At 39.1% G+C, this 15,377-nt stretch overlaps 2 protein-coding genes across 2 annotated transcripts; one reads left to right on the top strand and one right to left on the bottom strand.

Moving 5' to 3' along the window:
- Nucleotides 1–89: 89 nt before the first annotated feature.
- Nucleotides 90–2,981, bottom strand: gpalpp1 (GPALPP motifs containing 1). Its single transcript, XM_032561526.1, has 7 exons — nucleotides 2,789–2,981; nucleotides 2,581–2,692; nucleotides 2,411–2,506; nucleotides 2,010–2,259; nucleotides 1,743–1,907; nucleotides 1,539–1,640; nucleotides 90–1,417 (listed from the first exon to the last, which is right to left on the bottom strand). The coding sequence occupies exons 1-7, from the start codon at nucleotides 2,871–2,873 to the stop codon at nucleotides 1,199–1,201; spliced, it is 1,029 nt and encodes a 342-aa protein (XP_032417417.1). The 5' UTR covers nucleotides 2,874–2,981; the 3' UTR covers nucleotides 90–1,198.
- A 636-nt stretch (nucleotides 2,982–3,617) lies between these two features.
- Nucleotides 3,618–14,927, top strand: ercc3 (excision repair cross-complementation group 3). The gene is made up of 15 exons (XM_032561304.1): nucleotides 3,618–3,780; nucleotides 5,172–5,371; nucleotides 5,455–5,691; nucleotides 5,778–5,827; nucleotides 5,918–6,053; nucleotides 6,167–6,337; nucleotides 6,418–6,622; nucleotides 6,735–7,049; nucleotides 7,137–7,321; nucleotides 7,974–8,176; nucleotides 8,268–8,364; nucleotides 10,801–10,918; nucleotides 11,034–11,152; nucleotides 13,730–13,879; nucleotides 14,317–14,927. The coding sequence occupies exons 1-15, from the start codon at nucleotides 3,753–3,755 to the stop codon at nucleotides 14,452–14,454; spliced, it is 2,352 nt and encodes a 783-aa protein (XP_032417195.1). The 5' UTR covers nucleotides 3,618–3,752; the 3' UTR covers nucleotides 14,455–14,927.
- The last annotated feature ends 450 nt before the right edge of the window (nucleotides 14,928–15,377 follow it).

Here is a 15,377-nt window from a genome sequence, read left to right as displayed (position 1 = left end):
GGAAGCTCTGATGGGTCTTTCCAGCTTTCGCTTCCTCATTTTCATGTAAGAAAATAGGAACAAAAAATAGGAATAAGATTATTCAGTCATTGTTTTGGGATAAAAGTTTATTCAATCTATAAAAACAGTTTTGCAAAAGCTTAACCAGACACATGAAAAACGTCCAAGCTGTTTTACAAATGAAACGTACTGATATAAAAATGTACACAGGTCACTTTTATTAGGAGTATAATCTGGTTACAATCTAGTATAATCTGGTTCTGGTGATTTGTTGTTTTTTTTAATGCCATTTTTGTAGTTTTAATTTCCTATTCAAAATAAACTCACATTAAAAATGATTTTGTTTCTTTCAGAATTTCTTTGTTTTTACTATTTACATCCATCAATCCATTTACCTGCCGATCCTTTTCAAAGTTGTGGTGAGGCTAGTGGAAGAGACAGATTAGCAGTCCATCACAGGGCAAATACAGAGACACACACAGTTCAAACACACTCATACCGCAGGGCAATTTAGAGTGATCAATTAACTCAAGAGTTATATGTGTAGACTGTGGAAGGAAGCTGGAATACCCAGAGAGAACCCACACATGCATGAGAGAACATACAAGCTCCATGCAGAAGAATACCAGGCCTGGATTTGAACCCAGAGACTTCATGCTCTAAGCAATAGTGCTACTATTAACTATGCCACCATGCAGTCCCTCCTATTTACATGTACCAAAAAAATAAAATCCATAGATGTCATGCTGCTAATTTGGCAGGGTTTATTACATACTATTAAAAAAAGATTTATTTATGCAGAGATCTGAGATCCAGCTTTCATTTAACACTATTTGTCACTCTGTTGCATTCACAACTGTGAATGGATTCTTATAAATCCAGAATAAAAACATTAAACAAAAATACAGTCACCAATAGTGTGACAGAATGGATATAAATAAACTAAATTTCAGGAATGCCCTTTATGCTTTCTGGGTATCTGGTATCCACAAACAAGTCATAAGACGGAAAAATAAATCTGAACATTTGTACATATTACCAGTCCTAAAAACCTTCTTAAAAGTATGCAAACTTCACCACATGTTTTTTTGTTTTGTTTTTACAATAGCTTAAGTCAGTTGTCCTTTACAAAAGTATGGTCACGACCTCATACAACACCCAGAAAGCAACATGAATTTTGATCAATTCTAACAAAATGCTACAGAAACATTCGATCTTTGCTGTGTGAGAAACGCGTGTTCAGTTCCTGAGATTTCTTCAGCAGTCGCTGTTTCTGGGCTTCATCAAAGCGATTCACCTGCAGGTCTTCGTCTCTATCAAACGGCCTCCTCTCCACTGGCTTGTCCGCTGTCTCTTTGGCTTTTTCCTTCAGCTTCTTTGAGTGTAAACTCATGAGAGACTCACCCCGTTTGGAGTCCTTGAAAACAAGAAAGGTATCGCTTAATGTGAGAAAATGCGAAAAACTTCAAGAGGTATGAATGCCTCTAATAGGTACTGTAAAGGGGGGTATTTTGTAATAATAGAGAACAGATCCTTACATTATATTTTGATACTTTTTCTGCCATTTCTACGTCCCTTCGAGAAACCTGTGGGACTCTATCATTCTTTGCCTCGCCAGTTTTCTTTCCTTCAAGTCGTTCCTGTTGGTAAACATCACTTTTTGAGATCCGACCAAGAGTTAAATTGAACACTACTAGAAACTACTACAAATGGTAAAATATAAAAAATTTAAAAAAAACTACCTGGGCCTTGCGCTCCCTGTCTGCCGGTGTGTCCGTCCAAATCGATCGATCATTGTTCTCTGGACCTGACCTCTTCTTGAAGGTTCGAGCCCCTAAACCAATGTGCTGCAGTTCTGGTGGGAGCTCCGTCATCCATGTTTCTCTAGACACCACCTCAGGGGCCTCCTAAGTACATAAAAATCAGAGAGAGCGGGGGAAATTTATTTAGAAATGACAATTTATAAATGATAAAAGTCTAAAGGTCATATTATGTGGGGGAAGGACAACCTCCCCAGTGAGCTTCTCTTTCATCCTTTGTGCTCTTCGTTCAAATTCGAGAGCCACTGAGTCTTGAATGGGCCCTTTGGCGGGCATGGGCCCAATCACATCCTCGTCCTCTCCTTCACTGCTGGAACACTCGGCCTGGTATCCTGGGGGCAGCGCAGGCCCTGGGAAGCCCTCTCCGTCTTCCCCATCATCGCTGTCAGATGCTGCTCTGTGGAACCCGGGGGGCAAAGCTGGTCCCAGCACAGGGGGTCTGAGGAAATAACACACATTCATCTAACTTAGGCCTTTCAGCTCCTTTACAGATTTCTTCTTTTGAAGCTTTTTGTCACACCTTAATATAAATATTATTTAACACATTTTCTTTAAAGGTGCCTAAAGTAATACAAGATGTTTTTGCTCACCTTTCTGGTGAACTTTGTTTTTTAAATCCTGGTGGCAAAGCTGGTCCAAAGAAACCATCATCATCATCATCATCATCATCATCATCTTTGGTCACCCTGTATAGACACACATGTTACTGTTGTGCTTGTTGGATCACTTTCCGTGATCAAACATTATCGTGGCCACCCACTCTGCAGCTTCTCCAGTCCTGGATCTTTTGAACGCCACCTCCGGCTCACTCTCATCCGAAGAACTGGACGGCTCCCCCCGCTTATAACCGGGAGGCAGCGCGGGACCAGCGACTGCAGGGCGTAAAGAGAAAAAACAACAGCTGGAATAATAATAAAAAAAATGGAAGTATGTTGTTGATCGCTCAAAACTAAATATCTGTTTCTTACAATCATTTTCACTCTCGTCGCTTTCAGATCCATCCTTTCTAAACAACGGCGGTAAAGCAGGCCCAATTAATTTATCAGAAGACATATTTGATGCAGCTGTTTCTGTTTTTGTTAAAATAAGAAGTCAGTCTCACAAAAAACAGACCTATGCTTCGGGAAATATTTGTAACCTTTCACACAGGAAGTAAACACCGCAACGGCAGGATTTCTCGTTAAGTGAACAAACACCAACGTGGTAAAACCGGAAGTAAGTGCAAAGTAAAAGCACACAAAATTAAAATAAACGGCATTTTGTTCTGCTGCAGTGAATATGTAATGAATATATCGTGGTCAGGTCACGACTTAATAATTATTATCATTAATATTGATAATAATAATACTAATACTACTACTATTAAGAATTATTATAGCTATTAATAATAATAATAATAATAATAATAATAATAATAATAGTGGACAAATCCGATCTCATTTTGTTTTATTTCAATCTGGGAATGAACTATAATCAGACGCTTGTGATTAGTCATGGATTTGGCATGGAGTGATTCTCAGCAAGAGACACTCAATTCCGCTCCTACCAGGGGCTTCAACGCAAAAAATACACAAACCTCGGGGAAGTTGTATATTTCATCACGCAGCAGCTGTGAGGAGGACCTGGATAAGCTATGCTCCGTACTACTGGAACTTGTTTTTAGCTGCTGGTAACTCGTATAAACCCCCTCTTGCTCTCGGTGATTGCAATATGAAACTGTACAGTAGAGGGCAGTAAAAGGCCCTTAATGTAAGCATAGATTTTATTTTGAAACCGAAGACCGGAAGATGCTTCAGTGGTACTTTAATTCTCCTTTTTGCACATTAAATTCATAAGTCAAGTCCATCTCAGTAACGTTTCAAGAGAAAAATGAGTTATTTCTAATAATTTTTTGAGTGTTTTTTACTCTTTTGCCCGTTTAATCTTTTTAAAATGGGCAAAAGGGATAAAGGAGATAGAGGTAGGTTGCTGATGGGTTGTGGTACTTTAGTTAGCTAGCCTTTGGGAGCTAACTATCATAACAATTAATGTCTGGCAATAATTTAGTTCGGTCCTTAAGCGTAAATTGTTATTTCACTGTATATTTGTTAGCTGTAGTGATGCAGTATATGGAGACCTATATGTTTCCAATATTGTTTCCTATCTATTATTATTATGATTATGTTGAACTGTAAACATGATGCTTTAGAAACGCAAAAGACATTGAAAAAAATTAATGATTGTAGTGTGAAGCGCTTTGGGGTCCTCTGCGCTTGATACAGCGCTATAAAGGACAGACCATTGACCATTTAAATTTTTGTGCCGATGCTAAGGACAAACTATTGACTAAAATGAGAACATTTAAATGAAACCAACACTATGCAAGCGCATAAAGACATATTCCAGTACCTTGAAAAAGTATTCACACCCCTTGAAATGTTGTGATCCACACGTTTGAATATATTTTGGGGGAAATTGGTGTGATAGACCAATACGAAGAACACAATACATGACTTTTGAAGTGGAAAAACACAATACACGGTTTTCTAATTTGCTACTTTGCTTTATTAAACGATTCTCAAAAGTCTGGTATTCCCTTTTATTCAGCCAACTTACTCTGATGCCCCAAAACTAACCGGAACTAACTGCTTTTAGATTTTAACAAATTATAGTAAACAAAGTACACTGTGAGTGATTTGTTGCTAGTAAAATTCAGCTGGTCTTCTGAAGGCATCAGAAGTTTGTTGGAAAATGTTTGGGAACAAGGAACACAGCAGGCAGAAAAAGGTTGGGCAGCAGTTTAAGAGGAGGGATAGGTTTTAAAACTTCAATCCCAAGTTTTGATTATGTTACAGAGCACTTTTTTTTATCAATCCATCCACCTAAACTATCAGCTTGGGTAATTAAAGCATTAATTGGATAAACAGGCAAGAGGCCTGCGGTAATCCTGTACAAGCTTCAGAGATCCATAGCTCAGGTCAGACCGTCATGTGACAGGACAAGTATTAGTCATGCCATCTGAAAAACTGACCTTTTTGGAAATAAAGACACCAAAAAATAATAATAATAAGTGTAGAATTTTCCTTCCAGTTCACAATTACACATTAATTTTGCTCGAATGTAACAGAAAATCCCAATAAAATAAACTGAGCTTTGTGGTTATAACAATAAAAACATGTAAAGTTTAAATACTTTTTTCTGTTAAAAGAACACAGGAGCATCCAGTGGACATTCATCAGACAAAGAACAGGAGGCAATTTGGATAAATTTGCTCAACCACCAACTATCTATATTTTTATATTTGAAATTAGGATAATTTATATTTCCTAGTAGTTTGTAATTTATTTTTTTTTCCTGCCTGTCATGGTGCAGAGAAGAAATCCAAGAAACGTTACTATGAGGAGGAAGATGATGAAGATGACGTGACCGGCAGCGAGCCTCAGGAAGCCATACCAGCTGCTGCAGGAAAGCAGGTGGACGAGTCTGGGACAAAGCTCGACGAGTATGGAGCCAAAGACTACCGCGCTCAGATGCAGCTCAAGAAAGACCATTCTTCACGCCCACTCTGGGTGGTAAGAAGCTCCGTTGCTGTTGACCTCTTTTCCGTCTTTAATCCATATTTGTGTATGTGATTTTGTCTTTCTAATCCCTCCAGGCTCCAGATGGACACATCTTTCTGGAAGCGTTCTCTCCGGTGTATAAGTATGCTCAGGATTTCTTAGTGGCCATCGCAGAGCCTGTGTGCAGACCTAACCACGTTCATGAGTACAAGCTGACCGCGTACTCGCTCTACGCAGCGGTCAGTGTGGGGCTGCAGACTTCAGATATCGTGGAGTACCTGCAGAAGCTCAGCAAAACATCTGTACCGGATGGCATTGTGCAGTTTATCAAAGTAGGACAATGAAGTAGTTTTTATCGATTTTTCAGCTTCATTGTGTTGCTCATTCATTCACATTCTATTCAACCTTTCTCTCTCAGCTTTGCACTGTGAGCTATGGGAAAGTCAAGCTCGTGCTTAAGCACAACAGGTGAAATCAGTTAAGATAATTCTACCTTTTTTCTCTTTGTTATTCATTGCTTCAGTGCTATTTGTCTCTCTTTCCTCCTCACATTCCCAGGTATTTTGTAGAAAGTGCTTTCCCTGATGTCATCCAGCATCTCCTGCAGGACAACTTGATCCGTGAATGTCGCCTGCGCGGTGCCGACGGATCGGACCCTGAGCTCATTACTGAGGTCATCCACAGCAAGTCAGCGGTAAGCAAATCAGGACTACGTTTTTTTTCAAATCAAAATTGAATGTTTGCTGCTATTGCTACTATAGCCTGTCAAATTACTCCAGAGTGTACCTCATCTTATTTCCCTGGCAGATTTCTAAGGCTGTCCAGGACAAAGGAGGTACCTCCACCTCACAGCAGCCCATCGATGGACAAACCTCGAACCAGCAGGTCCCCGAGGACATCTTCAGCTACTATGAGCAGATGGATAAAGAGGAAGAAGAGGAAGAGGAGACTCAGACTGTGTCTTTTGAAATTCGCCAGGTAATACTTTTGTCATGCAACAAAAGGGAATGCATCCTACTCTGAACTCTGTCACTGTAGCGTTGCCTGATGTAATGCAGGAAATGATAGAGGAGCTGCAGAAGCGTTGTATTCAGCTGGAGTACCCCCTCCTAGCTGAGTACGACTTTCGAAATGACACCGTCAACCCTGACATCAACATTGACCTGAAGCCCACCGCCGTGCTGCGGCCCTACCAGGAGAAGAGCCTGCGCAAGATGTTTGGAAACGGCCGAGCACGATCGGGAGTGATAGTGCTGCCCTGCGGTAAGAGTCGAGATGACAAAACGTCGAGTGGCCATTTTGTTCAAGCATAAATAATGTTTTAGTTTCATGTTGCTTATATCTACTGTCTGGTTTCGCTTTTTATTACTTGCAGGAGCGGGCAAATCTCTGGTGGGTGTGACCGCCGCGTGCACCGTGCGTAAACGCTGCCTGGTGCTGGGTAACTCCTCCGTCTCTGTGGAGCAGTGGAAGGCCCAGTTCAAGATGTGGTCCACCATCGACGACTCCCAGATCTGCCGCTTCACCTCCGACGCCAAGGACAAGCCCATTGGCTGCTCAGTGGCCATCAGCACCTACTCCATGTTGGGTCACACCACCAAGCGATCCTGGGAGGCAGAGAAGGTCATGGAATGGATGCGGACGCAGGAGTGGGGACTTATGATCCTGGATGAGGTCCACACCATCCCTGGTGAGTCCTTAGTGCGTCTCATTTTAAGAGGACAGGCAGTGCTGTATATTGAACACTTTCACAAACAAGTGTCGTTTTTTTCTGTAGCAAAGATGTTTCGACGTGTCCTGACCATCGTCCAGGCCCATTGCAAACTGGGACTCACCGCCACACTGGTGAGGGAAGACGACAAGATTGTGGATCTCAACTTCCTTATTGGCCCTAAACTGTATGAAGCCAACTGGATGGAGCTGCAGAACAACGGTTATATCGCCAAAGTTCAGTGTGCAGAGGTAAACACACATGACAGTATAGTCAGATAAACTCTAAACTTTGAGTTTCTATTAAATAGTCTTGGTGGTCCATTAAGTTTATTTTTAAACCCTATAAATTGTGCTGATAAGGTTTAGATGTTAACTCAGTGTGATCAGTTAATACAGGTACATTCTTGGCATTTCTTGAAGTTTGCCTGTAAAGATGCCAGAAAATTAACCTGAAAATGAGACAGGAAGAAGTCACTTTATATGACACTGATTAACGCAGTTACAATAATTTGTAATATACTGTATTTATTACTATTTTGACCTTAATTAGCAGACTTAAGCAATAACATAAAAGTCATATATTGGTGGTTTTGCTTTAGTTTCCACATCATGACTCCCATGTTCTTTTTTTCAACAAAATATAATTATGAACAGCTAGTTTTGCATTGTTTGTATCGTTAGGGTCACATTTTTAAATGATGACAAATGCTACTTATGATTAATCTCCAAAAATCTGCTAATTTTCAGATTGAGCAGCAATAAATTTCAGTGTTACTGAGTGACTTAGAACTGCAGTGGCAGATATTTAGTTATTATACAGTAAGCAGATGCAGATAGTTTCATTATCTCATGCAGGAATATCTTTCAAAAATAAAGAGGCGTACCTGTGCCTGTGTTTCAGGTGTGGTGCCCGATGTCCCCGGAGTTTTACAGAGAGTACGTGGCCATTAAGACAAAGAAGCGCATTCTGCTGTACACGATGAACCCCAACAAGTTTCGGGCCTGCCAGTTTCTCATCCGCTTCCATGAGCGGCGCAATGACAAGATCATCGTCTTTGCTGACAACGTCTTTGCCTTGAAGGAATACGCCATTCGGCTCAACAAGTTTGTTTCTTACGAAAAACTGACTTTAATTGTTGCATTAATCTGCCTCGTCACTTAGTTTTATATGTCTTGTTTTATGTTTTCTCTCAAGGCCTTTCATCTATGGTCCCACTTCTCAAGGGGAACGAATGCAGATTTTGCAGAACTTTAAACACAATCCAAAGATCAACACCATTTTCATCTCTAAGGTAAAACTCATCTTAAATTCTTTGCTGCATCCATGAACTGAAATTAGCTGGCAGACACTAAAAGATGCAAATTTTCTGTACATTTGTTGTCTTTAAAAAGCTCTGATGAACTTTTCTCTTTATGTGATCAATAAATAGATAAAATTACATTAATGATATTTAAATATTATTTATCTCACAGCTCACTCTCATCTGCACGGTGACTAAGCATGTGCAAGCAATGCTTAGTCAGTGTTTCTCTCAAGAGCGTGATCTGGTGCTGCCAAGGTTGCTCAAAAGGCAGTCTGAGTTTATGTTGTTCTTATTTCTGGCTCCACATTGGTGCAATGAGCTACTAACTGCATCAGAGCAGGGGTGTCCCTTTCTACCCTGCAGAACTTTCTAAAAACATCTTACCGCCTGTGTCCTTTAAAACCCTAACAAGCCTAACCATAACGTAATTTACACTTGCTGGAGCTGTTGCACCTGATCTACAGTAATTGGGTCTTTTAAATAGATTTGAATATATTTAGCACCTAATGCTTTTGCTGCGGTTGTTCCCCACTGGCAGGTCACTTTGGGTAGTTGTGTGTGCTGAGACATTATCATGAAAATGCTAAATTTAGTATGTAAATTAAATTAAAGTAAGCACTACACGAGATTCAATTATTAGGAAGCAAATTAGGCTTAAAGTATCACCTGGATGGGGTCAGTCACTCTGCAAATACCTTCTAAGTACAATAGCTGCTAAAAGATCACACATAGTAAAAGGAAGACCACCTTTTGTTACTGCTAATAATCTGTTATTTAAAATAATTTTACAAAATAACAGCTGTACTGAAATAGCTTTGACAGATACATTTTGAAATGAATACCACATGATATGGAAAACCGTAGTACTATTAAGGATAATCCAAACTAAATAGTCATGAAAACATAACAACCAATCTATAGTTTGTTGTTCTTAAATCTCTATATAACCACCTAAATTGCTAAAATTTTCTTGGCCTTCTTTTTAACCTAACATTGCGTCTGTCATTTCTGTAGGAAAAGCTTTATTAATTAAACTCTAAGAGGAGTTGTAAAGGCTTTTTGATGCTTTAATTTAATTTCTCCAACCACATTTTGTTGTAAAAAAACAAATATGTTATTATGGCTTGCTTACCCCCAGCCATATGCTGTGTAATTAAAAACAACCATTTCAAGGCTCTAAATCACAGAAGGTTGAAATTTTCAGTGCATAACAATTCAGCAGCAACTATGTTCAGGTTCTTCTCCCTTAGAAATTGCCAGGCATCTTTCTCTCTTTCTACTGTCCATATAACTACAGCCTAAATCCCATCAGATTAGATCCACGTTTCTACTAATTCTTTTAACCAAAGTTCCTGTTTTGTTTTTTTTTACCTTACTGACGAATTTTGAATGGATAAATACTTTTTGCACATCTGAGTACCAAGTAATAATGTAATTTTTGTCAAAACTTAGTTATAATCTTTGCACCTTAAGAGGAACGATCAAGGCTCAGCATGCAGCTTTAGTTATTACAGCTTGAAACTAGCGACCAGGCTTGAAATCTGGACTCAGACCTGAACTTTCAGAGACACATAAAAACAATTAAAAAGTCAGCCTTCTATCGCCTTTTACCAAGTGAAGAATATTTCTTGAATTAAAAGACTAATGTCACCTAAAGATCTAGAGAAACTCACCCATCTATTTATCTTAAGTCACACTTATTACTGCAGCAGTGTCTTCTCAAGCTTGCCTAAAACTTTAATCAGACAGCTCCAGCTGATCCAGAAGGCTGTTGCTCACACTCCTACTAAATCCAGGAAAACAGAGCAGATCATCCCAGTTCTAATGTACTTGCACTGCCTCCCTGAAGCTCGGTGAATAGACTTTAAGATACTTTTGTTAGTTTATAAGCCACTGAATGACACCAGAATACATTAAATATCTGTTGTCGTAGCAATCTTCTAGACCACTCAGGTCTTCTGTGTTCTGGTCTGGTCTGCATCACCAGAACCAGAACCAAACATGGAGAAGCAGCATTCAGCTTGTACGCACTACAAATCTGGAATGAACTTCCAGAAAACAACAAAACAGCCGAAACACTGAATGCCTTTAAATCTAGACTAAAAACCCACCTGTTTAGAGTTTCTTTTGAAACATTATAAATGAAACATTAATCAGCATTCTGATATAACGAAGGAACTTGACAAAATGTAATTTTTTCAATTGTTGACTGTGTTCTGTGATTTTGTATTTTTGTGTTTTTATGGTGTAAAGGACTTTGAACTGCCTTCTTGCTGAAATGTGCTACACAAATAGACTTGATAAAGTGATTGATAGACAAATAAACTTTACTTTTTTTATTTTTATTTTTCCATTCAAGTTAGTATATTGGATTATTTTTGATTGTCTGCTTCTATTAAAGTACGTGTCTGATTATCTGGACAGGTTGGAGACACTTCTTTCGACTTGCCAGAAGCCAATGTTCTGATCCAGATCTCCTCCCATGGTGGCTCGCGCAGACAGGAGGCGCAGAGACTTGGCAGAGTCTTAAGAGCCAAGAAAGGTTAGCCTGTCCTGTCTGCCTCTCAGATTATTTTTGCTTGACGTGTCACAATTGTTAAATCCACTGTCACCCGGAAACAGAAACAGTCATTCATCATCATTCTCTCCCCGTTTAGGAATGGTGGCTGAGGAGTACAATGCATACTTTTATTCCCTGGTGTCTCAGGACACCCAGGAAATGGCTTATTCCACAAAGAGGCAGAGATTCCTTGTGGACCAGGGATACAGCTTCAAGGTATGTTCAGAGCTGCGGCCTTTTAGTAATTTGACCCCGTCTCACTCATATAAACACCAGGACAAATGATTTTGATGGATCTGGGTCTTTTTTAAAAATATTATTATAATGTCAAATACATCAATAAAAGATTGCACCTTTTGCTAGCAAGTATACAAATACATTTTATTTATATGAAAGTACTTGACAAACACAGAGGATCGAAATATTTTTTTTTAAGTTTAATGATGTAGAAAATCAGATAATATCTAAAATAGAATAGAATAGAATAGAAGTACTTTATTCATCCCAGCAGGGAAATTACTTCGCAGTTACAGCATAGAGACAAGACACAATAACAACTACCACTGAGTAGTAGTTGTAGATAAAATAAAAAATAAGATATAAAATGCTACAAATTGTAAAAATATAAAATGCTGTTAATATAAAAAGCAACTTAAGAGCAGTCCTTGCAAGATTCAAAAAGTGCAGATATGTATATGTAAATATATGTACAGCAAGTGTGCCACAGTGCAGTTGTGCAAAATTGGACTGATTAGTGCAGAACAATGATTTAGCTTTTATTGTACAGTGAGATGGCATGTGGCAGGAAGGATTTCCTGTATCTGTCCCTACGACAGCGGAGCTGGAGCAGTCTATGTGAGAAGGTGCTCCGCTGTCTGTCCACTATGTGGTGGAGAGGGTGCTGTTTATTGTCCACAATAGACAGAACCTTCTTCAGTGTCCTCCTCTCCACCACAGTTTCCAGGGACTCCAGCCTTAGTCCCAGTACAGATACTTATCCAATCAGAGATCCTCCTTCATCCTGTTATAAGGAGGATGAGGAGCAGTGCTTATTGAGCTGACATACCATTATTTTGTGTAGTTCAGAGTTTAGCTGGGCAAGGAGAAGTGTTTACAGTTTTCTATTTAACGAGCAGGTACTCTGCAGGAACCAAAGTATTTGGTGGCTTCTTTGCTCTTTGCCCTTCTGTTGGATAAATGTGCTTTTCAAATAAACAACAATGTGTAAATTTCTACAATCCTAGTTTCATAATGAGAATTTTATATTAAAAATAAATTGTACTTTTCAGGCCGGTAAGCCTCGGCCTTTAGAGTGCTTTTCATAGTCTTTATTTTAACATCGCTGGCGTGGTTCTGATTTCACACAGGCTTCAGTTATGGAGCAAACAAGAGAATTAAGTGGAGAAGAGGTCTATTAAGACATAAGACGTTATTTTTTTTCTGAGAGATTTTTTTTCTCTCATAGTTCGCCAGTATTATGTCAACTTGTGAACATGCGTGTTGCCTGTTATAACTTACAGCTTTACCTGGTTTTTAGTGCACTAAACTTTCACTTTTTGTTAATGTCAAACACAGAACAGCAATAATAGTTGCACAAACGAGTCCTGGCTTGTGACCTGATCTCAGTTGCCTGCTGTATACACACATAAACACAGCAATAAAACTGTGCAGCTAAAGAGAAATCAGGACAGGCATGAACATTAGTCCACAGTTAGAGAAACACCCACTGAATCAAACAGATGGGAGCTATTAAACCTTTCGAGTTCGTTCATCTTCAGATTTGACGTAGGGTTGCTTTGAAAAATCTCAGTTTTGCAAAAGATACATTATGAGCAAAATTCAACAACATAAAAGAATAATGTTGATTTATTACAGAGCTCCCTGTAATACTGTCAAGAAACTTGAGAGCTACTTAAATGGCCAACATGTTCAAACTACGGATCTCCTGCTTGTTTGAGATTTAAACAAGCAGCTGGTCTGGTGTATTATGATTGCATTCACTTCTCTACTTAGGGTTGACTCAGTCAATTCAAAAATGGATGTTCATGCTGACAGTAAAGAGGCTCTTCTAACAAATATAACAGCATGAGTCTGCAGAACTCAAATGGTCTGGAAGAGACAATAAAAGTCTGAGCAGGTCCTCAAGTCGAGTCAGAGCTTAATTGATTTAGACGCTAGTCAATCCCAAGTACCTGGTCAAAAGGTAAAATGAGGACACAATTATTGCCATGTTTACGTTGAGTTCTCTCATGTAATCCGGATTGGGTAACATCAATTGGATTAAGGTGATTTACACATCTCCTGAAGTATCCATTCAGACTAGTGGCTTAAAGCTCGTAGGATTCAACCTTACAAGCCCTCTGCTTAGTGTGATCATTCTAATCGAATTAAGTGCACTCATGACATCTGACACAGACATTCTGTTTTTTTATGCAGATATTTTATTTACCATTTACCATACCATTTCTTGTGGTTATAGTTTTAAATTAGGTTTAAAAGAAAAGATTTATGGTTTCAAAATAAACTTAAAAAAAACAACAACATTGTTTCTATGACAGGCTTCTTCAATCCAAATCAGGCCTAAAATATATAAAGTATTAATATGTTGATGCGCTGATCTATGGGAAGCAATTTTCTACTATCACTTCTAAAAACTAACAACAGTTTGTTAAAAAGTTGGAAAGTTAAAAATTTAAGATTTGCAGCAATATAAATTAAGGCTTTAGTCAGTGCATGCAACATTGTCCCATGTGTAAATGTCAAAAATATTCTCGTTTTATTTTTGTTTGACAGGTAATTACAAAGTTAGCAGGTATGGAGGAAGAGGACCTGATGTTCTCCAGCAGAGAGGAACAGCAGCAGCTGCTGCAGAAGGTGCTCGCTGCTTCAGACCTGGATGCTGAGGAGGAAGTAGTAGCAGGCGAAGTGGGAGCACGACCACAGGTAAGGTCTTTCACTAAACTCAGAGGAGACAAAGTACTTAAGCAAACAATTTCCTTGTTGCTTTTAGAAATGCATATTTTCTATATGTTGTCCCTATTGCCTAAAATGTCTACTTGATGAAGAAAAATGTAGAAAAAGACTGGATTTAGTCTGAAACCTTATGGCAGGTCTTATATTTTTCTAGTACTGATAAAGTCTAATTTTTAAAATACACGTTCAGTCAATGGTGAGGATGTTTGGGTGCATTTGTTGTTCTGACAAAGATTAAGAGCTGGAAATTCAGAAAGGGTTGCAGGCTAGTGTGGCATCTTTTAAGAGTGCTGTGAAAGTAATACACCCAGCATACAATGGTGCTGTAAAAATTCTCGCACATTGTTGTAGGAACAAGTCTTGATTTCAGCTGTTAATGACTCTAATATTCCTTCGTTTCTCATCAGTTTTCCCGGCGAGTGGGCACCATGAGCTCCATGTCGGGCGCAGACGACACAGTCTACATGGAATATCAAAGCAGGAGCAACAAAGCCTCTGCGGGGAGCAAGAGCGTTCACCCACTATTCAAGCGCTTCAGAAAGTAGATCCAGTGAAACCCGACTCTTGGAAGACCTGCTCTGCTGTCACAGGACAGAGAAAAGGGAGGAAAAAAAAGAAACAATGGATTTGCAGGTTCAGAGGATCCATCATCCGGCCGGGCGAACAGGAGGGACTGAGTTTCGAGGCTTTTGAAAGCCGGAGATATCTATATGGAAGATGAGATGCAGGGTGGCTGTTTGAATGTGTTGTACCTGCTGTTTTTGGTAACTTGACTGAGAAGCCTTTCACAATATTGTTTTGTAAGCTTTGCTTCAGATGCTACTTACTTGGTTCTAAATTAGTAAATTAGTTTAAGTTTTAAATGTATGTTATGTTATACAATTGTATCCTCTTTAAATTGTTCATAAATAAATTTTGTAGAAATAAACTGTTTTGGCATTTCTTCTATTAATTTCTGCATCAATATGATGGTCCCCCTTTTGAGTTGTCAATAAAAGTCAAAATAAACGACTAACAATTAATTGTGTGACTAATTACTGCTCAGATGACTAAAGTAATTTATAATGGACATGTAGCTTTATTTACTGGGTTCTTTTCTCTGGCCAATGAGGGACAGGAAAACACTTGAATGCAATCCAGCAATAGAAAAGGGGGGAGTCGGGGTCTGCCTCCTTTAGTTCTTAAACACTTGAAGCTTCTCTGAATAGAAAATCAAGAACCTGGTGTGTTGTGCAAGCTTCAAAAGAGTTCAAGTGTGGGAACCCATCTGGGACTGGCCACCGTTTTACTCACTGACATGGCACAGTTGCCTCATCTGCCATCTTTCGACTCGCAGTCGGTATGCTGTGTCCTCAAGGAACCTCTGGCTTACGGGATCTGAAAGAGTGAAAAGCCTTAAGGCAGATTTGAATCAACGTGCCTGTAGAGTTGATGATTAATCCAATTGTAATACTATCACTATTTCTTG

This window comes from Xiphophorus hellerii, chromosome 4, assembly GCF_003331165.1.
Source record: "Xiphophorus hellerii strain 12219 chromosome 4, Xiphophorus_hellerii-4.1, whole genome shotgun sequence".
In the NCBI taxonomy this organism is placed as follows: domain Eukaryota; kingdom Metazoa; phylum Chordata; class Actinopteri; order Cyprinodontiformes; family Poeciliidae; genus Xiphophorus; species Xiphophorus hellerii.
Note: the sequence above shows the minus strand (reverse complement) of the source record. Positions and strands in the feature narration are given on the sequence as shown.